Here is a 26,752-nt window from a genome sequence, read left to right as displayed (position 1 = left end):
CGCAGAATCTCAGTTCAGGTGCGGTGCCGGGGGCAGCGGCTTTGGGGACCAATACAACCGGACTGGCCCAGGGACTGTCCGAGGGCTCGATGACCCCGATTGTGAGCATCTTGGCCACTTCCTCCTGTATGCAGGCCCGTACCCGATCTGGTACGCGGTAGGCCCGGTGTCGGACAGGGGGACTGTCCCCGGTGTCCACGTCGTGCAAACACCAAGGGGTGACCCCGGGGGTGAGGGAGAACAGGGTAGCGTACTGCAGCAGGAGGTTCCGGCAGCCCTGGCGTTGCTCCGAAGTGAGGGCGTCAGAGAGCCGGACCCCGTCCACGGAGCCGTCATTCTCCTGAGTCTTCAGAAGATCCGGGAGGGGTTCGGAGTCTTCCTCTGCCCCACTGTCCGTAGCCATCAGGAGGCTGAGTTCTGAGCGCACAAAGTGTGGTTTGAGTCGGTTGGTGTGGAGGACCCGAAGGGGGTTCTGGGAGGTCCCCAGGTCGATGAGGTAAGTGACGGGGCTTTTGCGCTCGACCACTTTGAAGGGCCCCGTCCACTTATCTTGCAAGGCACATGGTTCGGTGGGGGACATCACCCATACTTGTTGTCCAGGCTCGAACTCAACGGAGGAGGCATTGTGATCATACCACCTCTTCATGTCCTCCTGGCTGGCCTCGAGGTTCGCCTTGGCCATCTCTCTGAAGCGCCGGGTCTGATTGCGTAGGGCCAGGAGGTATTTGAAGACGTCTGGAGGGGTCTTTAGGGGGGCCATCTCCCAACCTTCTTTTACTAGGCTGAGGGGCCCTCGCACAGGGTGCCCGTACAGGAGTTCGAAAGGGCTAAAACCGAGGGACTTCTGGGGAACTTCTCGGTAGGCGAAGAGGAGGCACGGGAGTAGTACATCCCACTGGCGACGGAGGGGCTCTTCCAATCCCCCAATCATCCCCTTGAGAGTGCGGTTAAAACGCTCCACTAGTCCGTTCCCTTGGGGGTGATAGGGGGTCGTGAATCTGTAGGTGACCCCGCATTGTTGCCAGAGGGACTTCATGTATTTGGATATAAAGTTCGTGCCTCGGTCGCTGACGACTTCTCGGGGGAAGCCTACCCGGGAGAAGATCCCCATTAGGGCCCGGCCAACCACCGGAGCTGTCACGGTCCGTAGGGGCACCGCCTCGGGGTAGCGGGTGGCATGGTCCACCAGTACTAAGATGAACCTGTGTCCTTGTGCCGTGCGGGGGTCCAGAGGCCCCACAATGTCTATCCCCACCCTCTCGAACGGGGTGGTGACCACAGGGAAGGGTTGCAGAGGGGCTTTCAGCTTCCGACCACTCTTCCCGCTGGCTTGGCATGTGGGGCAAGATCGGCAGTGGTTCAGGACGTCGTTCCTCATTTTCGGCCAGAAAAAGTGGGTCACTAGGCGGCTGTACGTTTTGTCCTGGCCCAGGTGTCCAGCCAGGGGGACATCGTGGGCCAGGTTGAGCAGAAAGTCTCTGAAGCGGAGAGGTACCACCAGTACTCGACCGGCCCCCAGCTCGGCGATTCTTTGCTCGCTGTATAGCAGGTCGTTATCCCAGTAGACCCAGTGACTTCCGGTGGAGTCCCCTGCGTTCTGGGCGCTGGCTTGTTGGCGGAGTCCCTCGAGGGAGGGACAGGTCTTTTGTTCCTGGCGGAACTGTTCTTGGGTGGGCCCCCCTGCTTGACGCCACTGAGCCAGGTCAGGAAGGTTCTGGGGTTGCGCGTCCCCTTCGGTCGTCGGGTCTGGGAGGCTGGCCTCGTCGTTGTCTTCTACTGGGACGACCGGGGGCGGAGGTGCTGGCCATTCCGGTTCTTCTGATCGGGGGACGGCACGGGCGGCCATGGACCGGGTGGTTACGCAGGCCCAGTCCGGGAGGCCCAGCATCCCCAGGTGCTCTCTTCTCTCAACGGTGGCCCACGGGGAACTCTCGAGGTCATTCCCCAGGAGGCAGTCCACGGGGGCATCGTCCCGGACCGTCACCTTCAACAGGCCGGAGACCCCTCCCCATTCGAACGGGACGCAGGCCATTTGGCACATACTCTCAGAGTTGTCTGCCGAGCGGACGGGGCAGAGAATGTTCGGCAGGATCTGCTCGGGCTTCACCAGGTGACAGCGGACGGCCGTCACACTGGCGCCTGTGTCACGCAAGGCCTCGGCTCGCTGTCCATTAATGGTCACCCACTGACCGTATTTCCTGGTGTTAGCGGGGAGGGGGGCCCGTGGGACCATGTCTCTTCCCCCTAAGCACGCCAGGACCATGGCGGCCGGTTCCCACTCTTGCTGGGCCGGCTCATACTCTTCTGGTTCCCCCGATAATCGCTCTTCCCCCAGGGCGGCGGCAGCTACCTGGCGGGGCTTGGGTGTTTGGTTCTGCGGGCAGCTCGGGTCATTGGCGTAGTGGCCGACTTGCTGGCATCGGTGGCACGTGACGTTGGCTCGGAACCCAGGACGCCACGGGGGGTTGCCCCGGCCGGCCGGAGGCGGGGTGCTGGCCACGGGTGTTGCTGGCAAGGCGTCTCTCCCTCGCCCCTGGCCCCCTCCTCCTCCCCGAGGACGGTGCTGGCCTGGGTTGCTTCTGTTCTGTTCGTGTGGCCCCCTCCGGCCCACCCGGGTGCTTTCCCATCGGTCAGCTTCGGCGGCGAGCTGCCGGGGGTCAGTTAGCTTACTGTCGAGGAGGTGCTGCCTGAGCTCGACGAAACAGTTGTTCGACAGGTGCTCCCATACCATAAGGTTAAAGAGTTGTTCGTAGGTGGAGACATGGCTCCCCTTGATCCAACCCTCGAAGGCACGGCTAAAATAGTTCACGTATTCTACCCAAGTTGTACCTGGGATCCGGGTGCAATCTCTGAACCTCTGGCGGTACATCTCGGGTGTGAGGCCGTAGCGGGTGAGGAGGGCAGCCTTCATGTGGTCGTAGGACGACATTTGGTGATCTGGGAGCTGCAGTAGGGCATCGCGACCCTCGTTGACAAACCTCCCCCAAAGTCCGGCTCCCCAATCACTCCGGTCGATCCGGTGGGAGGTCATGGCGATCTCGTAGGCTTTAAACCACTGTTGTATGTCGTCTTCTCGGACATACTCGCGGACAACATCCTTGGGGATGTGGACTTTTTTCTCGATTGGCCCCGGGGTGTGTGGTCGCTCAGGCACCCCCAGTTCTTTATTCTGTTTCCGAAGTTCTATCTCCGCTAGTTGGCGCTCGTGCTCGAGCGTTATTTTTTTCTCCTCCAGCTCTCTCTGTCTCTGCTTCTCTTCTCGTTCTTCTCGGAGCCGCATATGCTCGAGGTTGAGTTTCTGTTCAGCTAACTTGAGTTCCCCATCCATCTTGAGTCGTGCCATTTCCAACTCGTGCAACCTGGTTCTTTCTCTTTCTCGGATCTCCTCCTGCGAGAGGCCCGTTCCCCGCTCCTCGGGAGCCGTGGCGTTCCCCTCTGGTGTGATGCTGCTTTGGTCGGAGGGTCCGGCGACCCCAGTTTCTGTCCACGACTCTAGGGCGTGCTTTAGATCATCCTTGGTACTCAGGCCGGTGGTAGCAATGCCAAGTTCTATGCAGAATTGTCTCAGTTCGCGGTGGTTGTATTCTTCTAACTTATCCATTTGGAATTTCTCGGTGGAGCTGCTATCTTTGGCTGACATCGTGTTTTTGTCGTGGGGTGAGCTACTCTCTGTACGATTACGCGTTGATTCGGATCGCGCCGCTGGCCACCAATGTTAGAAAGGGTAGACGGACCGGGAGGGTCGGCCGGGGTCAGGAGGAGAGGCCTCCGGGGAGAGCCGTCTCCAGCGATCGTACAGACAAGTAACTTCCCCCCCACAGACAGATACCACACACGGATAAGGTTCAGTGTTCTTTATAAGCACTTCTTAAGGTACGGTTGAATGGTACAAGGAGGTCTGGACTCAGGGGTCCCCTCGATTCAAGTCTCTCAATGCAGGGTAAGGGGGAACGGGACAGTCTGGTTACCAGTCAGGTAGTTCGGATGAGATGATGACTAGCTCACAATCCTCGAGCTTGGTGGTTTAGTTGGTACGGGCCGCGGCAGCGCCAGCAGGTCCCGGTCGAGATAGTCGGTACACGGTCCGCTGCAGCCCCAGCAGGTCCCGGAAAGATGGTCGATGTACGGTCCGCGGCAGCGCCAGCAGGTCCCGGTGAGGATGGTCGTTACAACGGGCCGCGGCAGCGCCAGCAGGTCCCGACGAGGATGGATGTTGCAGAAGGCCGCGGCAGCGCCAGCAGGCAGGACGATGGTTCACAAGAGCGGGCTACGGCAGCGCCAGTAGTCCGTCAAGGCTGAGTTCTCTCGGTGTCTCTCGACTCCAGGATACAACTGCCTTCCTGCTCCGGAGTTGCCCCAGTTATAGGGCAGGCGCTCTTTGATGTCCGGACCCTCGCACTTGGAGGTCGGAGGGCCCGGGATGAAGGTGTCCAGACACCCAGCAGGGGGTGGAGCCAGCGCCTGGGGGAGCTGGAGGCGATCGGCACCTGGCGGGGGAAGAGCTCTTGACACTTCGCCCTCCCATTGACCTGCCAAGTGGTCCGCTCACCTCCCGGGTGGATGGTGGTGCCGGGATGTCGGGGCCGGTCAGGCCCGGGGTTAGGGTCGGGGCGAGGCCACGCGGCCTCGTGGTGCAGGGCCCAAGATGGCGGCTTGAACCGGCCGGGGGAGCCGGTGGGGCTGGGCCCCGTGATGAGTAGAGGTCCGAGGGCAGAAGATCCGTCGGGAGACGGGGTACAGGTGCTTTTCGTGGGTTATGCCTGGTGGGCCGGAGCTCGGGCCCTGTCGTGTGGGGAGGGAGCAAGCCCTTCGTGTGGCCTGTCCAACATGTTACCCTTCCCTAAAAGCTGCTGGTTGTCCAAAACAATGCAGGTTGGCTACAAATTAGTCATGCTATAACCATTCTTAAGGCTCTTCATTAGCTACTTAAACAAGCTAGAGTGTCTTTAAAGTGTTCTTTGAAATTTCCATCCTTAGAGCTATTGCAAGTCAGTCTTCCATTCATTTTACATAAACATAGCAGCTTCAGCCAAGCAGACCTCTGCACATGACTACATCCTTCAAACTACTGTTTCAAAGATTTTAAAGGACTATGCTTGGAGGACACTCGTGCTGAATGCTGATTTCTTCTCTTTGTAATTCCCTCCATCTAGAGCCCAGAAATCATCCCTCTTATTTCTGTTTCATATGAAGATGAAAATGCTCATTTATAAAAAATTCTTGTTTTATCTGTTTTATAACAAGGCTCCTTTGAATTGAACTATTCTTAATGCTTTATACATTGAGACTGTCCTACGGCTCAATCTTCTTTCTTTCCACGTAAGTTTCTGTAACACCTCTGCCTTCATCACCCTCAAATGCCCCCCAAGACCTCTCATTTTTGCTTTTTTTTCTAATGATGTTCCATCCTTTTTACCGCTTGTTCCCTGTCCTTTTCTTACCCATTGTTTATACACTTCATCTCTATTTACCTCTATTTAGGAGCTGCAACTGGAAGTCAATGCCCACAAACCACAGGTGCAGAAAGTTTTGGAAATCGGCAAAGGCATGAATGCATCCAGACATGCTTCTGCCCAGAAGATTGAAGAGGCATGCAAGGATCTCAAGCACAACTGGGTCGAACTCGAGAAGGCATGTGAGGAGAGGACTAAGCTTTTGCAGCATGCTGTTGGGTTGCAGCAGGTATGGTACAAATAATATGTAGATTTAGCTGCAGAGGCATAGCCTGCAGTTCAATAAGATGAGTCTAGCATTGTCCTGGGATGATACTATATGGGTCTTCTTATCTGCTGTTTTAAATTTAAAACAACACATTTCAAAAGAACTTTCAGTAGAACAAGATCTAATAAAGCCAAAGTCAAATTATTGGCTTGATTACTGTTACATTATTATGGATATACAAATCCATTAAAATATATGTATTTCTAGTGCAGCCAAAGCACCAATAGGGCCTTTTATGACGTGAGGATTCACTGAAGCAAGTCCACAGAATTTTGTTTTACATGACATCTGTATCAATATTTTAGGATCTAAGGCACTTTCACTGTTCTTATGTATAAATGGCGATGCCAACCACGTGGCACCTGTGAGTCTGACATAGAGTACTCAATATGCCTAAGACCAGACAGACACCTACCCAACTTTTTGGGGGTCCCACTGTATGCTTGTGGTAATTTTGCTGTGCCACATAAAAAAGGTTTTTTTGCACCTCGATCTAGGAAGGGGGTGTGGAGAATATGTATGTGGTTTTATTTTAATTTTCAGGGCATGGGGACCAAGTCCCTGAATCCTAAAATGGCTGCCACAACATTTCTCTTCATGTTGTGGCCTATCAATCCCAGCGCTCGGTCTCTCAGGACTAATCCCAGTCCCACTGGAACAGCTAATCAGAATGCTTTATTGGTAGTATTTTCCCTTGGCACTGCCGCGGCAGTACCACCTCGCCAAATATGTACACATTTTAAAGCTTAACTTCTCTCAAACGGCTAGATAGACTTTCACCAAATCACAAACAGCATGCTTCTCCCATATTTGGGTAGCTTTCCTAGATTAATATGTTTGAATCGTTCCCCGTCGTCGAAGTGGGAGTCCCATGGCATCATAGTACAGCAGTATGTATCAGTACAATAGGCTGTAAAGGGAATGCAAGATTCAGCTTGATAGCTTATCTATGTCTTTTTTTTTTAAAGCGGTCCAAAGTTGAACAGTGACCAATCAGGCGACAGCACCCTTAGAACACTCCCAACAGAGGCATCTTCCCTCAAATTTTCATCCCACGTCGTGTGGGAGGGAGTCTCCCTGAGCTCTGCTCTGTTCTTCAGATTTGGTGATTTCCAAATTGTTTTTTCTCTGTTTCAGTATGTTAAAACGTGTCTAGAAAGGACTCTACAGACTTTGTGCCATCTGTGGTAAGGAAAGGCTTCAGTCAGAGGACCTTCATGAGGAATTTATTTATTGCCTTCGTCCTTCCCACAAGGTGAGAGACTGCAAGATATGCAGAACTTTTTCTACCTAAACCCTGAAAGACCATGAGGGAAGACTATTAGGGGTTTCAGAAACTTAAAAACAAGCCTGCCATCGTTTCTGAGAAGGAAAGCAGCGAGTGTCCTGTCTCCACACAGACTTCATGAGTCCCTTCACAGAAGCAAGAGAGCCATTAAATGGACCCACCATGGATCTTCACAAGACTCCTCTCATGAGTAAAAGGGCTTCCTAAGACTCTAAACCCGAGCCTTCTACTCCATCTGCAGCCCTCCCATTGAAACCTAGATCCTCCACTGAACCGGATTAAAAAATGACCAACTTCACAGAATTTTTTTAAAAGATTGTATCAATACCGTCGACCACCGCATTGGCGTCAGTACCACCATCGACAACGAACTTGTCAGCGACGCTGTCAATGACACAGCCATTGGAGAAGTCCTTCTCATCATTGACAAAGTGATGAGACGCTACCGTTGATGACCTGAGAATTTTGCCATCTCCAGAAAGTATTTGTCCTGAACACACATCTCCTGGTAAAGTGTCCCCACTACCACCCAACCACATGTTGGATCTTAAAGAATCAAAGCACTATGATCAAGGAATGTTTGATGCAGTCCCAAAGCCCCTCATAGTTAATTGTCAAATATCAAGATGAAGAGGAGGAAGAGGATTATTATGAACCTGCTTATCAAAGCCACCACTATGTGTAGCAATATCATTTATATGCTCCTCCTCCACCACCAACAGGCATGGTCCAAGTTCCTCCTGCTTTGGTGGAAGACCCACAAAGCATGCTACAAGACTATTACAAGCGCTTTCCAACATCAGCTGAAGCACAACAACACCTATAGTGTTACCTATGCACCTAAATCAACAGTCCATATGCCTCCTCCACCTACTCCAAGAATGCCACCACAATCCCACATCGCCATGCCTCCTCGGGAGAATCTGTCCACAACAGATGATGATAATGATGACGGTGGTGGGGCTAGAGAAGAAGGCAAAATAAAGGACAATCTAACCATCACCAATGAATGGGAATGATTACCTCATTCCTCTACCTTCACCTCCAGCTCTACAACCAGTGGATTCTCCACCAGAATATATTGGGGGTTTTCACACGCTAATGGAGAGAGCGATAAGCGTTACCAGCTCCCCATTACTGTTAAACAATTGGACTGTTTTATGTATGATTTCAAAGAGCAATACAGAAAAACAGACAGAGCAATACTGATTGTGGATTATATCTGGGAGGAAGGAGTAAAAAATAATTAATGCAAAAAGAACTGTTGATGGACAGAATGCAGAACAGTATCATACATTCACCCCAGTAAAGAGATCTGGGCCTACATCCATCGTTTTCTTGCTCACCATGCCTTTCCAGTTTGGACCCAGCCATATGCAAATCAGTCTTGACCCTGTACCCTATGTGAACAGTCCAGCCCGAACTGCCAGGCCAGGTCCTCCCTGGACTGGAAACAAGCATCCTAGGACCGGTTTCGGGGTTTCACCCCTCTTCAGCCAGGATAGCTTGATTCCAGTAGCATGGAGAGCACGGGACTCACGTCTGAGCATACCCGTCCCACTCGGGGTGACAAATGCAAAAAGAACTGTTGATGGACAGAATGCAGAACAATGTCATACATTCACCCCCAGTACAGAGATCTGGGCCTAAATCGATCGTTTTGTTGCTCACCATGCCATTCCAGTTTGGCCCAGCCATATGCAAATCAGACAAACATGGAAAAATTGGCTGGGTTAATCATGCTCAAAACCAATGATTATGTATGAAACGCAGAAAAGAATTGCTCAAGGGAATAGAAAGGGAAATGGCCACCTGCATCTCAATAATCCTACGTTACTGTAGGTATACAGAGGATAAACCTAGAGCAAGATATTGTTCCCGAGCACAAACGAATAAATGTTCAAATCAATAATATCAATGTCTCAGAAAAAGTCAGTCCATATAATCAGGAAACAGTCTTCTTTATTTTCTTATTTCCCAAAATCTCTCCTTGAGGTCATTGCATGACAATTCATAGTAACAGGTGAGCACAAATGTTGCAGCCAACACGTGTTTCGTCTTGGGTTAATGGCCCAACTACTTCCTCAGGGCTACAAAAACGATAAAAATTCTATTCAGACAGTATACCATTATAACATATACAACAATATATATGTCCAGCAAAAACCTTCTCAGGGGGAGATCCAAGAAATACCGGATAGAAAGAAATACACCCAGTGATAATAAGCACCAAAAAACACAGCGAACAGTGCTGCCAAAAGTGAAAGAGAACAGATAATAAAGAGACGAAAAAGGAGTGAAGCAGAACACCAATGAGAAGTTGATGAAATAGGACCAGAATCAAGCTCTACATCTTAAAGGTCTATCATAAATATTCAGACCCAGTTGAGCCATCCTTCTTAACAGGTATGCATACACCAAAAGCGCAACAGCTACTATTAAGTAGAAAATGGACGAGCAGTCAAAGATTACACCCATGTTCATCAAAGTAATAATAATCACATAGTGTAACTGAAAACTTATAAACATAAAAAGTCTATATTTTATATATCTAAACAATATTACTATCACTCCCCAAATATAATATTAAGCAGGTAGTACACCACACATTAGGTAGGGTCTATACTCGATTCCATATGGTTAGTGTCTGATAATCGCTCGTATTCGTCCAGATTCAACGATAAAAAATATATAACTATTTAGAGAAAGACACAAATTGACATATAACCGATATTATAAAAGCAAAGTGTCAAAGCCACACTAAATTAGATGTGCAAATCATGTTATAAAATTAAGTAACATCGCACTCAACTCCGTATAATATACTATTGACTAAAAGGAATACCTAAGCACTAACCGCGTGCCAAATAAACACTCTCAAAGAGGAATGATAACAGTCTTCATTTCAATATGATATATCTGAAATATCAACTAACATGCACAGTTCTGTACATCACGGATACGAGTATTTCATACATAAAATTATATTATGAAATTACCTGGTTTGGACTATCGGTTAATTGTATCAAAACCGTCTCAGAGGTAAAAGAATTGTGTATCCACAGCCGAAAAAAAGAAGGAAGGAAAAAATACAGAAATAAAGCACAATAGAGTGTTTACTGATATTTGTATTGTAAAAAATATCTCCGACTTTTTATAACGTAATGGAGTCTGAACCTCACTAAAAATATAATAGTAAATATAAGCTAAGAGCCAATGCGTTTATCCATCTCTCGATCATACTAGCTAAGTACTGACTAGGTTTTAAGGAACAGAAAAGGCAATATATTAAGCCCGAACATAGACAGGCAGCATCCTTGTTACAGTACTCGCCACCGAACGGCTACATATAAGATATTAAAATCATATTAAAACCATAATCTTACCGCTAAACGGAGAGTGCTCCGATCATTATCGCATGAGATTCGTATAAACACAGGCGCCATATATTTCCGCTATTTGTACACACGGGCGTGAAGTGCCGTTCACGTCTCTTCATAATAATAGAAGAGGGACTACCAAGCCCGACGTACATGTTTTTGGCTGCCATCTTTGAACGGTAAATCTTTTTAAAATATTTGAACATTACAAAATTAAGCTGAGAAATCCCTTTTTTGGCCAGCCACAAATATAATAAGGAACAGATGTGGTATAAATCTGTCCTAAATGGTACAGAATATCTATAAAGATATACGCTTAGCAATTAATACGACCGCAAAAAACGTCTGGCAAACACTAGTTGTCGACGTGCAAAAAACCCATAAATATTTAAGTAAATAGATAAAATATCAGGACTATTCCAGTATAACATTATTTCTTTTGTACTAATGAACATCACATTCTTAAGACGACACACTAGAGATTAGAAATTGTGATGAACAAACAAGCAGAGGAGGTCATTGCGTCAGAAGGTGACACAGTAAGAGGACAAGTCACCCAAAGAGTGTTGGGAGGTTTACATTAGAGTAATATATGTATAAAATAATTAACTTGAGTTTTTGGTAAACTGGATAAATAAGTACTAGAAATATAACAAAAGGACTACCCCAAATGACAGGCATTGGTGTAAAAACCAGGTCACAAGAAGCACAGCAAAAAGATATCATCATGGAGCTAAAACAAAAGAAACATTAATTCTGTCCAAGAATATACAGAACAGCTTACAGAATAGTTTCCATAATATTCATCGCATATAATCAGTCAAATCATATATTGGAATTATATATAATTAACAGAAAAATCTCACACCTATATGCCAAGATAGGAAACATAAGTACAATCAAAATAGCATGATACTTGTTTAGACATCCAAGAAGTAATGTAGTTCATGATCGACATTAATTCCAAATTCCGCAGCCCGTAATTTGGAAATCCATCGTGCCTCACACTCTCGTAGTCTTAAATCTCTATCCCCACCCCTGGGATCAATTTTAACAACTTCCATACCGTGAAATTGAAAACCAAGTGAGGTTCCCTCGTCCGGACATATTGTAGCATGGTTGCCTATTGGGTTTCTAATGTCCAGGTTCTTCAGGGCACGAAAATGTTCAGCTATTCGTTCTTTAAGTGGGCGAATTGTACTGCCCACATAGATTTTCTTACATTTGCACTGAATGACATAGACTATACATTTCGTCAAACAATCCATGTGGTCGTGAATCTGGAATCTACGTGAACCATTGTACTCAAAATCTTTGATGCCTTTCCTCGCTAACCTGCACATACTACAATTGCCACATGCATAAAATCCAATATTCAGTTGTCGAAGCCACATTGTTTTAGTAGGTAACTGTTTTGGATAACTGGGACTGATGATACTCTGAATTGTTTTGCCCCTCCTGTATGTGATGCTCGGGGACTTAGAAATATGTTGTTCTAATGCTTTGTCCGCAGTTAGTAATGACCAATTATCTTTGAGTATCCCACAGAGTTTGTGGAACCAAGGATGGTAATTAGTCACCAATCTTATATGGGTACTTTTTACTTTGTGCTTCTTAGGGGTATCTTTCAAAGTATCAACCCGTTTGAGTCACATAGCTCTCTCTTTCGCCTTACTGATCGTTTCTTGTGAGTAACCCCTAGTAAAGAACCTGATTTCAATATCTATCAGATTTTTAATGAAATCCTCATCTCTACTACAGTTCCTGCGGGCCCTCAACATTTCGCCAAATGGTATATCATTAATCTGACTTTTCGGGTGTGCACTGCTTGCGTGCAGTACGGAATTGCACGCAGTGGTTTTACGGTATATCTTACTCTGTATCTTCCCTCCATAATGAAAGAATTCAAGTTCGAGAAAGATAATACTCTCCATATCCGATGTCATGGTAAAAGTCATATTATGGATATTGGTGTTCATATGTTCAAAAAAGTCTACCAGATCTTTGTTACTGCCTGTCCATATAAGCAAGCAGTCATCAATATATCGACCGTAGTACAAGATATATTCATGCCACTTAGCCCCCAATGGGCCCCAGATGTGCTCCGCCTCGAACCATTCCATAAAGAGACAGGCAAGAGACGGAGCAAACCTGGAACCCATCGCAACGCCACAGGTCTGTACGTACCATTCGTCATTGAAGATAAAAGCATTGTTCTTAAGAATAAGTAATGACATCTCAATCAACATCTCTGAGTGCTCTAGTAACTCTACAGGTCGTCGGTACAGGAAATGTTTCAATGCCTGGATCCCATGTTCGTGTAAAATATTTGTATACAGTGAAACCACGTCCATTGTAACAAATCTCATGTCATGGTCCAAAGTAAGATCATTTAGAATGTTAAGTACATGCTTAGTATCCCTGATATAAGATGGAAGGTTATTCACATATATCTGTAATAATGTATCTATAAATTCTGCAGTTTTCTCTGTAGGGCCTCCAATTCCAGATATTATGGGCCTACCTGGGGGGTTGGTCACATTTTTGTGAATTTTTTGAAGTGTATATATGCAGGGATATCTCGGTTTCTCTGTCTTAAGATATGAATATTCCTGTGAAGATAAAAGACCCCGGTCACACCATTTAAGTAACTCAGAGTTGATCAGTTTCACCATAACAAACATGGGGTTATTGTCAATGTTTCTATACCAGGTCTGATTATTCAGCTGTGATAGGATCTCCATGTCGTATTTAGATTTATCCATTACGACCATATTGCCTCCCTTGTCGGCTTCTCTAACTATAAGGTCTGTATCCTTGGCCAGGTTATTAAGTGCCTCTTGTTCCTTAAAGGTCAAGTTGTATGATCTGGGAGTATATTTACTTGTGATCATATATTTATCCCACTTATCAATCTCTATATTGACCATTTTGTGAAAAAGGTCAATATTATTCCCGCTAGTAAGTTGGGGGGTCCAGCGAGACTTGATCTTGAGGCCGCTATCTATACTCAAATTAGTTTGATGATCTAACTCAGAGGCCACATCAAGGACATTAATAAGCGCATCAACATCCTCATCCAGAGATAAAAGTGTAGTGACATTATGTATATCATGAATCGACAGTTCTCATCCAGGGGATACTCATCAATAGTCATAATCTATGAATAATCCCCGCCCACGTGCGGTATCCTGGAGCATATAGAAAATACATATATATACCTATATATGCATATGTGAAAACATATACATGCAGCCTAAAATGTTTCAAACATGGCAAAAAAGCTGAAATTACATAGGTTTGCATTGTAGTACCCCTAACCCCTAAGGAAAAAAGGAAGCACTAAGCCAATTGTCACACAACAATGCTTAATTGCCATAAAGCAAACTTGTGATTGCAGGCATTTGCCTGTAGGCTGCAGTAGAGTATCAAGAAAACAAAGAAAACTGACACCTTGCCTTTAAGGCATTAGAGTAGGGGGACCGTGCCTTTAAGACCTGCAGGAGACCCCTTGCTCCCATGCTGCACCACAGGTGACAGTTAGGTCAGTTCTTTTTTCCGGCTCCTTCTATGAGGATCCTGGAGCTTGAGCTCTTCAGTTTTTTGACTGAAAGATTTTCTCTTCAGATTTTTTCAGAAAATTCGACGTTTTCTGGCTCCTGAAAGCTTATTCTGCTGGTTTCCTGAATAATTTCAAATTTTTTCCAGTCAGAATGCCTGCTTTATTCAGGAAATGCCCTTCCTGTGGCAATAAGATGGCACTGGCAGATCCACACTCTGTGTGTATTGTGTGTCTGCCAACTTCACACAATCCTGACCGGTGCCCCCACTGCCAGAAATTTTCCAGGCGCACTCTGCGCGATAGAGAGCGCATTAAGCTGCATGCCCAGCTGGAGAAGGAAAGAAGCCGTCGTGAAGGCGACCATTCATACTTAAAACCACCCTCTTCAGCTAGACGACTTCAGAAACGGCGACATACCACCTCTCCTGATCCCAGGAAGACCAAGGTTCCAGGAGATTCGCAGTCGACATCGAAGTCACCGTCTAAAAGACCCAGGACTGCTTCTGCGTCAAGAGATTCATCTCGACGTCGAGATTCTCTGCCGCATACAAGTAAGTCGGCGTCGAGGCACAGCCTTTCGGGCTCGAAGGCTGTTAGTCCGATGAGATCCGGACAGTCTCTGTCGACGTCGAGGCTTCCGTCGACGTCGAAACACTCTCCGCCGACCTCGAGGGGGTCAGCGTCGAGAGCTGCAACGACGTATATCTCGCCGCAAGTGGGTCGATCGACGTCAAGGCATTCGACGTCGAGAAGATCAACCTCAACTCGACGTCATGGAAGATCGACGTCTAAAACACCAGACCGCCGGCGAAGGTCGACGTCAAAGTCGCCAACTCAACGGCGAAGGTCGACGTCAAAGTCGCCAATTCGACGGCGAAGTTCGACGTCAAAGACACCAGCTCGACGACGAAGGTCGGTGTCGAAGTCACCAGCTCGCCGACGAAGGTCGAGGTCTCCGCATCGCCGGTCGGCGATCGGCGTCGAGACCACCGTCGAGGGCTGAGCGCCATTCCCAGCAACCGATGGTGACACAAACATCATCGACGTCGAGGCGTTCGACGTCGAAGGATAGAACTGCAGTGGCCACGGAGAAGATTAGAGCCAGATCTAGATCTTCAGGGGATCGATCATCATCTCCAGGTCTACATATCGTACAGATTTCTCCGGAGAAATCACCTAAGACTCCAGAGAAGTTTGGACTTTCACCTTGCTGGTTGGAGAATGTGGGTACAGGTGACTGCAGAAGTCCGGGCTCGGACTATTCTTGCACGTACTCTCCCTCCAGGATTTCTCCGCTTAGAAGCAAGTCTCCTCCTGGTAAGCCAAGGTCACCGTCTCCACGCCAGGGATCGTCCTTCCTGTGAGAAGTTGGCCTGATATATGATGTCACTAATTCTAGTGTACACCTTGTATCAGTCCAAACAACCCTTATGGTGATTGGTTGTAAAGTCAAGCTTATAGACCAGCTATCCTAGAGGTAGCATGGACAAGAGCAGTCTTAGGCTAAACTCTGAATGGCATGTGAAGCCAGCTGTTATATCATATGTAATCCCTTGAATACCAAATGAAAGGACACCACAACAGATATATATAAAAATAGAATGTATTTATTCTAGTCAAACCCTCAGCACTCTTTATGAGATTCGAGGTAAGTACAACACAGTCTTATTTAAGCATACATTAAGTCACACAGGTAAGTAAAACAGTTAGGCCCTAGGGGCCACGCAAACCATATACTAAGTAAGTGGTATAAGAACCACTGTCACGAACACAGGATAGGCCTAGGCCTAGAGAATCGCTGGGGCTACACTATACTAACAAAGGTTAGGAAGTGGGAGGCCCACGGATTCAGGTGCAGAGTGGAAACACTCACGCGTAATGCGTAAAAGTCGATAGAAATGGAAGTTGTTAGAAATTACAGTTTTAGGACACTTCTAGTATAGCTAGGAAGTCGAGATTTGGAAACTAGACCCTTGGATAGTCAATACCCTTGTGAGCACCGAAGTACTCAAGTTACCTAGCCCACGGGCTGCGGGTGCATAGGTGTGAACTTGCGTCGGGTTTCGTTGTTGACTCCTATGGATGCCTGAAGGAAAGTTGCTGACAGGCAGTCAGTGAAGAGTGTCCGGTGGATCCCAAGGATGGAATCAAGAAGGAAGGATACCTGCAAGCAGAAGGGACAGAGTCTAGGTCACCAGCCAGGAGCCGGGAAGGAACCAGGAAGGAACCAGGGGATGTCGTGAAGATGCAGGTGAAGAGGTGAAGCTTGTCGCAGCAGCCACGGGTACCAGGAGACGTCGAGGACAACCAGGACCAGGAGGTGAGCTGTCCCACGAAGGCTCTTGCTGTCAGCGGCGTAGAAGTCGAGTCAGGACCCAACAAGCCTTGGCAAGCGGAACCCACGTAGGATGGAGGACTTGCTTCTGGTGCAGACCAGGAAGGTCTGGGGTGCTTCTCTTTCACAGAGAAGCGGGTGCCAGTCTGGAGGAGCCGGACCAGCAAGGTGAAAACAAAGGTTCGTTGTCGCAGAGGTCACTAGCCAACGGGCCAGCAACCGGACAACACGTCGAGCAACTCAGGTGCAGAATGGCCCCACGCAGAACACGTGAAGTGTGGGGAGCTGATCTTCTTTGCAGATGGTGCTCGGGATGGGGGCTTCTCAATTCCCCAAGCACAGCCTCGAGGAAGCCTCAGAAGTCGCGCTAGTCAGGTACTAGCCACTTTTACCAAGTCGCCGGTCCCACGTCCCTCATCGCCTCCACGGGTCTCAGCTTCGCTGTAGATATGGATCTGGGCCAGAGGTGTCTGGAAGTCTCGGCGCTGGTCAGTCTCTGCAGTCGTCCCTCGTAGGATCAGTCGCAAAGCAAGCAGCGGTCGCTGGATGGTGCCTGGTTGCCCAGGGTGGCCACTCCTTGGCCACAAGGGAGATTTCTTCAGTCTTCTTCCTGAGGTCGAATGTCGAAGGTCCAGAGTTTCTGTTCAAGTTGCAGATTCAGGTTAATCTAATTTAGCAGGGCTCAGCTACCTACTGATATACTGGGCTAGTGGGCTGGGCTACCTGCAAGGTCCCTCCTATGGGTGGGACCAGGAAGGGGAGTGGTTACACCCCCCTTTCCTTTGTCCAGTTTCGCGCCAGAGCTGGGGCTGGAGTGCCCCAGCGCCGGCTTGAACTGGACTATGCATGGGACACCTTGTGTGCCCCAGGTAGTGTCTAGTTTCATTCAACCCTCCCTGCCCCAATACGCTAAATCCTGTCTAGGGTGGTGCTCGCACCTCCCAAGGCAGGAAACCTATTGTCCAAGCCTCCCTCGCTGGAAGGACTCCCAGCAGCAGGAGGTCAGTCTTGTGTCTGTGGCAGCAGCATCCATTTTGTGATGCTGGGGCTCTGGTTAACTTTAACCGGGTAAGTAGATTTCAACATGTCTTCTCCCTCTAGAAGGGAGGAATAATATCCTCATTGCCAGAAATGGTATGGGGGTATTATTCCAAAGTGTTAGACACCTTACACGACATGTTTCGATAAAGCCGAACCATAGTTACCATAACCGTTTAAGATTATAAGGTACTTTAAGAGTATATGGTAGGCTATATCATAGAACAGCTATAAGGACATGGTTCCGAAAGCTGCAGACAGGCTCAGCTCATGCTAGAGCACCATCTCACATGTTACCAAGCACTCTGCCTCCAGGTTGTTAATGCCTGCCATAGGAGTGGCTGATAGGTACACATGTGTCTATATGTAAGTTAGGTATAGGAATACTACACCTAAGCAAGGAGTGATTACACAACCTTGCCCCAGCTGGGTGATCAGCCAGTTGTGTCATAATGGAAGGCCAGGCCAGGGGTGAGATAATACATGCTGCAGCCCCTGGTAGGCCTAGGGTACACCTATGCCCTGGGTACCTAAGGTACACTGTACAGGGGCCAATAAGGTGACCCTAACCAATTGGGTTATGCACCTAAAGTACATAGTATCAATTTAGAGAGAGAACAGCTGGGCTGTGGGTCTGATTGGCAGGCCCACAGCCACATCTAAGTCGAAAACCAGTGAAGCAAAAGCAAAAAGTAGGGGTGAACATAGAAAGCAGACCCTACTCTCCTACACAACCCACCCCCCAAACTTAGGGACATTAAACTAACCTTGACCAGTTGAGTCTTCATGTTCTAAGTAGAAATATCTGGAGAGTCCATCTGCATTGGCATGGTCAGTCCCAGGTCTATGTTCCAGTGTGAAGTCCATCCCCTGTAGGGAAATGGACCACCTAAGAAGTTTGGGATTTTCACCCTTCATCTGATTTAGCCACAAGAGGGGCTTATGGTCTGTCTGAATCTTGAAGTTAGTGCCAAACAAGTATGGCCTCAGCTTCTTCAGGGCCCAAACCACAGCAAAGGCCTCCCTCTCAATAGCTGACCAACGTTTCTCTCTAGGGGTCAGCCTTCTACTAATAAAAGCAATGGGCTGGTCTTGACCATCTACATTCAGTTGGGAAAGCTCCCACACCCAACTCAGAAGCATCTGTCTGGACTATGAACTCTTTGGAGTAGGCTGGACTTTTCAGAATAGGTGCACTGCACATGGCCTGCTTCAGGTCATCAAATGCTTTTTGACAGCTCACTGTCCACTGAACTTTCTTTGGCATCTTCTTAGAGGTCAGGTCATTAAGTGGTGTCACGATGGACCCATAGTTCTTAACAAACTTTCTGTAGTACCCAGTCAGGCCCAAGAAAGCTCTGACCTGAGTCTGGGTAGTTGGAGGAGTCCAGTTCTTTATGGTCTGGATCTTGCTCTCCAGTGGTTGAACCTGACCTCCACCGACTAGGTGGCCCAGGTATACAACCTTGCTCTGCCCTATCTGGCACTTAGTGGCCTTGATAGTGAGGCCTGCCTTTTGCAGGGCCTCTAAAACATTCCTCAGGTGGACCAGGTGATCCTCCCAGGTGGAGCTAAAGACAGCAATATCATCAAGATAAGCTGCACAGTAGTCATCCAGGCCTGTAAGGACTTGATTCACCAACCTTTGGAAAGTGGCAGGTGCATTCTTCAAGCCAAAGGGCATTACCACAAATTGATAATGTCCTCCTGGGGTCGAGAAAGCAGTTTTGGCCTTTGCATCCTCAGCTAGTCTGATTTGCCAGTAGCCTGCTGTCAGGTCAAATGTGCTCCAAAACTTGGCAGCTGCCAATCTGTCAATGAGCTCATCTGCCCTAGGTATTGGGTGGGCATCTGTCCTAGTGACAGCATTGAGACCTCTGTAATCCACGCAAACCTCATCTCTCTCTTACCATCTTGTGTGTGAGGTTTTGGCACAAGAACTACAGGACTAGACCAAAGGCTCTCTGAAGGTTCAATGACTCCCAGCTCCAACATTTTTTGTACCTCAACTTTTATGCAGTCCCTGACATGGTCAGGTTGCCTGTAGATTTTACTCTTTACAGGCAGACTGTCACCAGTGTCCACCTCATGGGTGCACCAGTTTGTCTGACTTGGGGTCAGAGAGAACATATGTCTGTAGGATTGCAGAACTTGTCTGCAGTCCTGTTGCTAATGATCAGTGAGGCTGTCAGAAAAGACCACACCATCAACTGAGCCATCATCAGGATTCTGAGTCAACAGGTCTGGGAGAGGGTCACTCTCTTCCTCCTGCCCCTCATCTGTAGCCATGAGTAAGCCCATGTCTGCCCTGTCAACATATGCCTTCAATCTGTTGACATGAAGCACCCTGTGGGGGCTTCTGGGAGTCCCAAGGTCCACCAAGTAGGTGACTTCTCCCTTTTTCTCAACAATAGTGTGGGGTCCAGACCATTTGTCTTGGAGTGCTGCTGGGGCCACTGGCTCCAACACCCACACTTTCTGCCCTGGCTGGTAAACAGTCAGCACAGCCTTTTGGTCATGCCAAGCTTTTTGGCGTTCTTGGCTTGCCTCAAGGTTTTTAGAAGCCTTCTTCATATACTCTGCCATCCTGGAGCGGAGGCCAAGTACATAATTCACTATGTCCAGTTTGGGTTGACTGAGAGGTCTCTCCCATCCTTCCCTTACTAAACACAGGGGTCCCCTTACAGGATGCCCAAACAAAAGCTCAAAAGGGCTGTAGCCAACCCCCTTTTGTGGGACCTCTCTTTAAGCAAACAGAAGGCAGGGTAAAAGGATGTCCCATCTTCGCCTAAGCTTGTCTGGTAACCCTTTTATCATCCCTTTTAGGGTCTTGTTGAATCTCTCCACAAGCCCATTGCACTGTGGGTGATAGGGTGTGGTAAACTTGTAGTTCACACCACACTCCTTCCACATTGCAGTCAAATATCCTGACATGAAGTTGGCACCTCTGTCAGAAATTACCTCCTTTGGAAAGCCCACTCTGGACAATACTCCAAGTAGGGCCCGTGCCACAACAGGAGCTGTTGTGGTCCTTAGGGGTATAGCTTCTGGATACCTGGTGGCATGGTCCACTATCACCAGTATGAATCTGTGCCCAGATGCTTTTTGGGGGTCCATTGGTCCTACAATGTCTATCCCCACTCTCTCAAAGGGAACCCCCACCACAGGTAGTGGTATGAGGGGGGCCTTTGTGGTGCCACCTGATTTGCCACTGGCTTGGCAGGTGATACAGGAGCGACAAAACTCCTTGGTATCTTCTGACATATGAGGCCAGTGAAAGTGAGGGACAAGCCTGTCCCAAGTCTTGTTCTGGCCTAAGTGTCCTGCAAGGGGAATATCATGGGCCAAGGTAAGAAGGAAGCCTCTGAAACTCAATGGTATGACCAACCTCCTGGACGCACCAGGCTTGGGGTCTCTAGCCTCTGAGTACAGTAGCCCTTCATCCCAATACACTCTATGGGTACCTTGAGCATTCCCTGCAGCCTCAGCAGCAGCCTGCTGTCTGAGGGGTTCAAGGGAAGGACAGTCTAATTGTGCCTGCCTCAGATCTGCCCTTGAAGGTCCCCCTGTCCCAAGAAACTCAACCTGATCAGGTTCAAGTTCTTCTAGGACAGTTCCTTCAGGGCTCTCAGAATCATCCTCCTGTGAGGGCTGAGCCACCACCTGAGGCAGGGGGGAAGGCACAGCCTTTACCCTACTGCTCTTTCTCTTGGGTTGTGTCTGGTCCATTGTCCCAGGATCCAGCACTTGTTCAGTGTTACACTTTTTGGCCTGTGACCTGGTCACAGCAAGGACATGTGCATCTATCCCAAGCAATTCTGCATGGGTCCTATACTCCACTTCAGACCAAACTGAAGTTTCAAGGTCATTTCCCAACAAACACTCTACAGGAAGGTCTGAACTTACCTCAACTTTCTTGAGGCCAGTTACCCCTCCCCAGGAGAAGTTAACAATTGCCACACTATGGGAAGTAGTGGCATTGCTAGCGTTGGTCACTAGGTAATTCTCACCTAGCATGATCTGTCCAGGGTCCACAAAGGCAGGTGTCACCATTGTGACACTAGCCCCAGTGTCCCTGTAGGCCTGAGCCATTCTCTGGTTGATAAAAGGAGTCTGTCTGTACTTGCCCAGGTTACTGGGACCTATAGTAGAGGACAAAGCTATGTCCCCATCACAGATCAGAACAGCCTGAGTAGGTATCCTGACTAGGCCAGAATCCTCCTCAGTTCCCAGGGTTAACCCTACTACACTCTTTTGCTGGGAACCACCACTTACAGCTGGACTAGGGGGTACAGTTGCCTTAGGGGCAATGGTGGCTGGGGGCTTATCCTTTGGTGCACTCACTAAACCAATGTGAGTTTGACTTACAATAGTTGCACCAGGGTTTCTTTTGGCCATCTTTCTTCTTATCCTTTTTGGAACCACCCTCCCCCTGAGCCTTTTGGGGGCCTGGTGAAGACTTCTGGTCTTTTTGTTTCTGATCATTACCCTTCTGGTCTGCCTTTTTCTGATCACCGCCCTGGTTCTGGTTTTTCTGCTTAACTCTAGTCCTGACCCACCTATCTGCCTTCTTTCCCAATTCCTGGGGAGAAGTTAGGTCAGAGTCAATCAAGTGTTGATGCAACAGCTGGTTTTGACAGTTATTAAGGATTTGTTCTCTCATGATCAAATTATACAATCCTATATAGTCCTTAACCTTACTACCCAATAACCAGCCTTCCAAAGCCTTAGTGGCACAATCTACAAAGTCAGTCCAGTCCTGAGTCTGTGTCTTCTGGGTATCCTTGAACAACAACCTGTATTGTTCAGTGGTTAGGCCAAACCCATCAATCAGAGCACTCTTCAGGACAGTGTAATTGTCAGCATCCTCATCACTAACTGTGAGGAGCTTGTCTCTACCTTTCTCAGAGAAGGAGAGCCACAAGATAGCTGCCCACTGACTTTGGGGTACCTGCTGTACTTTGCAAGCCCTCTCCAAAGCAGTTATCCATTTGTGGATGTCATCCCCACACTTGTAGGGAGGGACAATCTTGCTCAGGTTTCTATTATCATAGGTCCTGTCTCTATCCTTAGTGATATTGCTGCCACCAGTGGGTTCTAACCCACTTAACTTCTGCTCTCTGGCCAGAGCAAGCTTCTCCTTGGCAAGGGCAAGTTCTTCCCTCTCAATCCTCAGATTAGCTTCCCTCATTCTGGCCTCATGCTCTTTTCTCTGTGGGGAAGTCATTCCCCGGTGAGAAGAGGCATTGGAGCTGTTAGAGACATGGGAGTGGATGGATTCCCTTGAAGGGGATCTGTCTCTCCTGCTTCTCTGGTTAAGCCCACTTGGGGGTCTGAATGGGGGGACCCCAGTCAGACTCCAAAGGAGGCTTAAGTTAGCCTGGCTAAGTCTCCCAACTTTGACCTGGCTGTCTACCTCATCTTCTGAAGTCCCATCTGACTCATCTGTAGTGGGTAGACCCTCACCTGTACCTAGGGTACTAGCCTGGGAGGCCCTATGAGCATCATACTCCTCTAGGATCTCTACTAGCTGAATGAGGGTAGGGTTTGAACCCTGTTTTAACTTTCTGGAGGTACACAATTGTCTCATCTCCTGAAAAGTTAGGGTATCATACCTAGGATCTACCCCTCCTGGGAGACAATCACCTTGATCTCCTCTCAGAGACATGATCTAGTGAGGGTGTGGTGTGTGCACCTACCTACACTAGTTGTATCTACTAAACCTCTCTAGTAGTTGTAGTCAGGGTGTGCTAGGCCCTTCAACCTACAACAACTAAGTCCAGTAGGACTTAAGTATTTATAATCTATGTTATATGTACCTAACAATATCTTATGTGATCTTTCAATTTAGTATCTCAAGATTACAATGGTATTACAACAGCAAGCTCAGATCCCAACCGCTGCTCACCAATGTGAGAAGTTGGCCTGATATATGATGTCACTAATTCTAGTGTACACCTTGTATCAGTCCAAACAACCCTTATGGTGATTGGTTGTAAAGTCAACCTTATAGACCAGCTATCCTAGTGGTAGCATGTACAAGAGCAGTCTTAGGCTAAACTCTGAATGGCATGTGAAGCCAAATGTTATACCATATGTAATCCCTTGAATACCAAATGAAAGGACACCACAACAGATATATATAAAAATAGAATGTATTTATTCTAGTCAAACCCTCAGCACTCTTTATGAGATTCGAGGTAAGTACAACACAGTCTTATTTAAGCATACATTAAGTCACACAGGTAAGTAATACAGTTAGGCCCTAGGGGCCACGCAAACCATATACTAAATAAGTGGTATAAGAACCACTGTCACGAACACAGGATAGGTCTAGGCCTAGGGAATCGCTGGGGCTACACTATACTACCAAAGGTTAGGAAGTGGGAGGCCCACGGGATTCAGGTGCAGAGTGGAAACACTCACGTGTAATGCGTAAAAGTCGATAGAAATGGAAGTTGTTAGAAATTAACAGTTTAAGGACACTTCTGGTATAGCTAGGAAGTCGAGACTTGGAAACTAGACCCTTGGATAGTCAATACCCTTGTGAGCACCGAAGTACTCAAGTTACCTAGCCCACGGGCTGCGGGTGCATAGGTGTGAACTTGCGTCGGGTTTCGTCGTTGACTCCTATGGATGCCTGAAGGAAAATTGCTGACAGGCAGTCAGTGAAGAGTGTCCGGTGGATCCCAAGGATGGAATCAAGAAGGAAGGATACCTGCAAGCAGAAGGGACAGAGTCTAGGTCACCAGCCAGAAGCCGGGAAGGAACCAGGAAGGAACCAGGCGATGTCTTGAAGATGCAGGTGAAGAGGTGAAGCTTGTCGCAGCAGCCACGGGTACCAGGAGACGTCGAGGACGACCAGGACCAGGAGGTGATCTGTCCCACAAAGGCTCTTGCTGTCGGCGGCGTCAAAGTTGAGTCAGGACCCAACAAGCCTTGGCAAGCGGAACCCACGCAGAATGGAGGACTTGCTTCTGGTGCAGACCAGGAAGGTCTGGGGTGCTTCTCTTTCACAGAGGAGCGGGTGCCAGTCTGGAGGAGCCGGACCAGCAAGGTGAAAACAAAGGTTCGTCGTCGCAGAGGTCACTAGCCAACGGGCCAGCAACGGGACAACACGTCGAGTAACTCAGGTGCAGAAGGGCCCCACGCAGAACACGTGAAGTGTGGGGAGCTGATCTTCTTTGCAGATGGTGCTCGGGATGGGGGCTTCTCAATTCCCCAAGCACAGCCTCGAGGAAGCCTCAGAAGTCGCGCTACTCAGGTACTAGCCACTTTTCCCAAGTCGCCGGGCCCACGTCCCTCGTCGCCTCCACGGGTCTCAGCTTCGCTGTAGATATGGATCTGGGTCAGAGGTGTCTGGAAGTCTTGGCGCTGGTCAGTCTCTGCAGTCGTCCCTCGTAGGATCAGTTGCAAAGCAAGCAGCGGTCGCTGGATGGTGCCTGGTTGCCCAGGGTGGTCACTCCTTGGCCACAAGGGAGATTTCTTCAGTCTTTTTCCTGAGGTCGAATGTCGAAGGTCCAGAGTTTCTGTTCAAGTTGCAGATTCAGGTTAATCTAATTTAGCAGGGCTCAGCTACCTACTGATATACTGGGCTAGTGGGCTGGGCTACCTGCAAGGTCCCTCCTATGGGTGGGACCAGGAAGGGGAGTGGTTACACCCCCTTTCCTTTTCCAGTTTCGCGCCAGAGCTGGGGCTGGAGTGCCCCAGCGCCGGTTTGAACTGGACTATGTATGGGACACCTTGTGTGCCCCAGGCAGTGTCTAGTTTCATTCAACCCTCCCTGCCCCAATACACTAAATCCTGTCTAGGGTGGTGCTCGCACCTCCCAAGGCAGGAAACCTATTGTCCAAGCCTCCCTCGCTGGAAGGACTCCCAGCAGCAGGAGGTCAGACTTGTATCTGTGGCAGCAGCATCCATTTTGTGATGCTGGGGCTCTGGTTAACTTTAACCGGGTAAGTAGGTTTCAACATGTCTTCTCCTTCTAGAAGGGAGGAATAATATCCTCATTGCCATAAATGGTATGGGGGTATTATTCCAAAGTGTTAGACACCTTACACGACATGTTTCGATAAAGCCAAACCATAGTTACCATAACCGTTTAAGATTATAAGGTACTTTAAGAGTATATGGTAGGCTATATCATAGAACAGCTATAAGGACATGGTTCCGAAAGCTGCAGATAGGCTCAGCTCATGCTAGAGCACCATCTCACATGTTCCCAAGCACTCGGCCTCCAGGATGTTAAGGCCTGCCATAGGAGTGGCTGATAGGTACACATGTGTCTATATATAAGGTAAGTATAGGAATACTACACCTAAGCAAGGAGTGATTACACGACCTTGCCCCAGCTGGGTGATCAGCCAGTTGTGTCATAATGGTAGGCCAGGCCAGGGGTGGCATAGTACATGCTGCAGCCCCTGGTAGGCCTAGGGTACACCTATGCCCTGGGTACCTAAGGTACACTGTACAGGGGCCAATAAGGTGACCCTAACCAATTGGGTTATGCACCTAAAGTACATTGTATCAATTTAGAGAGAGAACAGCTGGGCTGTGGGTCTGATTGGCAGGCCCACAGCCACATCTAAGTCGAAAACTAGTGAAGCAAAAGCAAAAAGTGGGGGTGAACATAGAAAGCAGACCCTACTCTCCTACACAATCCCCCCCCCCAAACTTAGGGACATTAAACTAACCTTGACCAGTTGAGTCTTCATGTTCTAAGTGGAAATATCTGGAGAGTCCATCTGCATTGGCATGGTCAGTCCCAGGTCTATGTTCCACTGTGAAGTCCATCCCCTGTAGGGAAATGGACCACATAAGAAGTTTGGAATTTTCACCCTTCATCTGATTTAGCCACAAGAGGGGCTTATGGTCTGTCTGAATCTTGAAATGAGTGCCAAACAAGTATGGCCTCAGCTTCTTCAGGGCCCAAAACACAGAAAAGGCCTCCCTCTCAATAGCTGACCAACGTTTCTCTCTAGGGGTCAGCCTTCTACTAATAAAAGCAATGGGCTGGTCTTGACCATCTACATTCAGTTGGGAAAGAACAGCTCCCACACCCAACTCAGAAGCATCTGTCTGGACTATGAACTCTTTGGAGTAGTCTGGACTTTTCAGAATAGGTGCACTGCACATGGCCTGCTTCTGGTCATCAAATGCTTTTTGACAGCTCACTGTCCACTGAACTTTCTTTGGCATCTTCTTAGAGGTCAGGTCATTAAGTGGTGTCACGATGGACCCATAGTTCTTAACAAACTTTCTGTAGTACCCAGTCAGGCCCAAGAAACTTTCTGTAGTACCCAGTCAGGCCCAAGAAAGCTCTGACCTGAGTCTGGGTAGTTGGAGGAGTCCAGTTCTTTATGGTCTGGATCTTGCTCTCCAGTGGTTGAACCTGACCACCACCGACTAGGTGGCCCAGGTATACAACC

At 48.3% G+C, this 26,752-nt stretch overlaps 1 protein-coding gene across 1 annotated transcript in view; it reads left to right on the top strand.

The window, feature by feature from the left end:
* SPTBN5 (spectrin beta, non-erythrocytic 5) overlaps positions 1–26,752 on the top strand; it is a 1,776,766-nt gene that overhangs the window by 494,899 nt on the left and 1,255,115 nt on the right. Inside the window, exon 27 of the mRNA XM_085627084.1 lies at positions 5,482–5,682. Coding sequence (XP_085483210.1) covers positions 5,482–5,682 — 201 coding nt within the window. The remainder of the gene's footprint in view (positions 1–5,481; positions 5,683–26,752) is intronic.

Source organism: Triturus cristatus, chromosome 9 (genome assembly GCF_964204655.1).
Source record: "Triturus cristatus chromosome 9, aTriCri1.1, whole genome shotgun sequence".
NCBI classification, from domain to species: Eukaryota; Metazoa; Chordata; class Amphibia; order Caudata; family Salamandridae; genus Triturus; species Triturus cristatus.
This window is presented reverse-complemented; position numbering and strand designations above follow the sequence as displayed.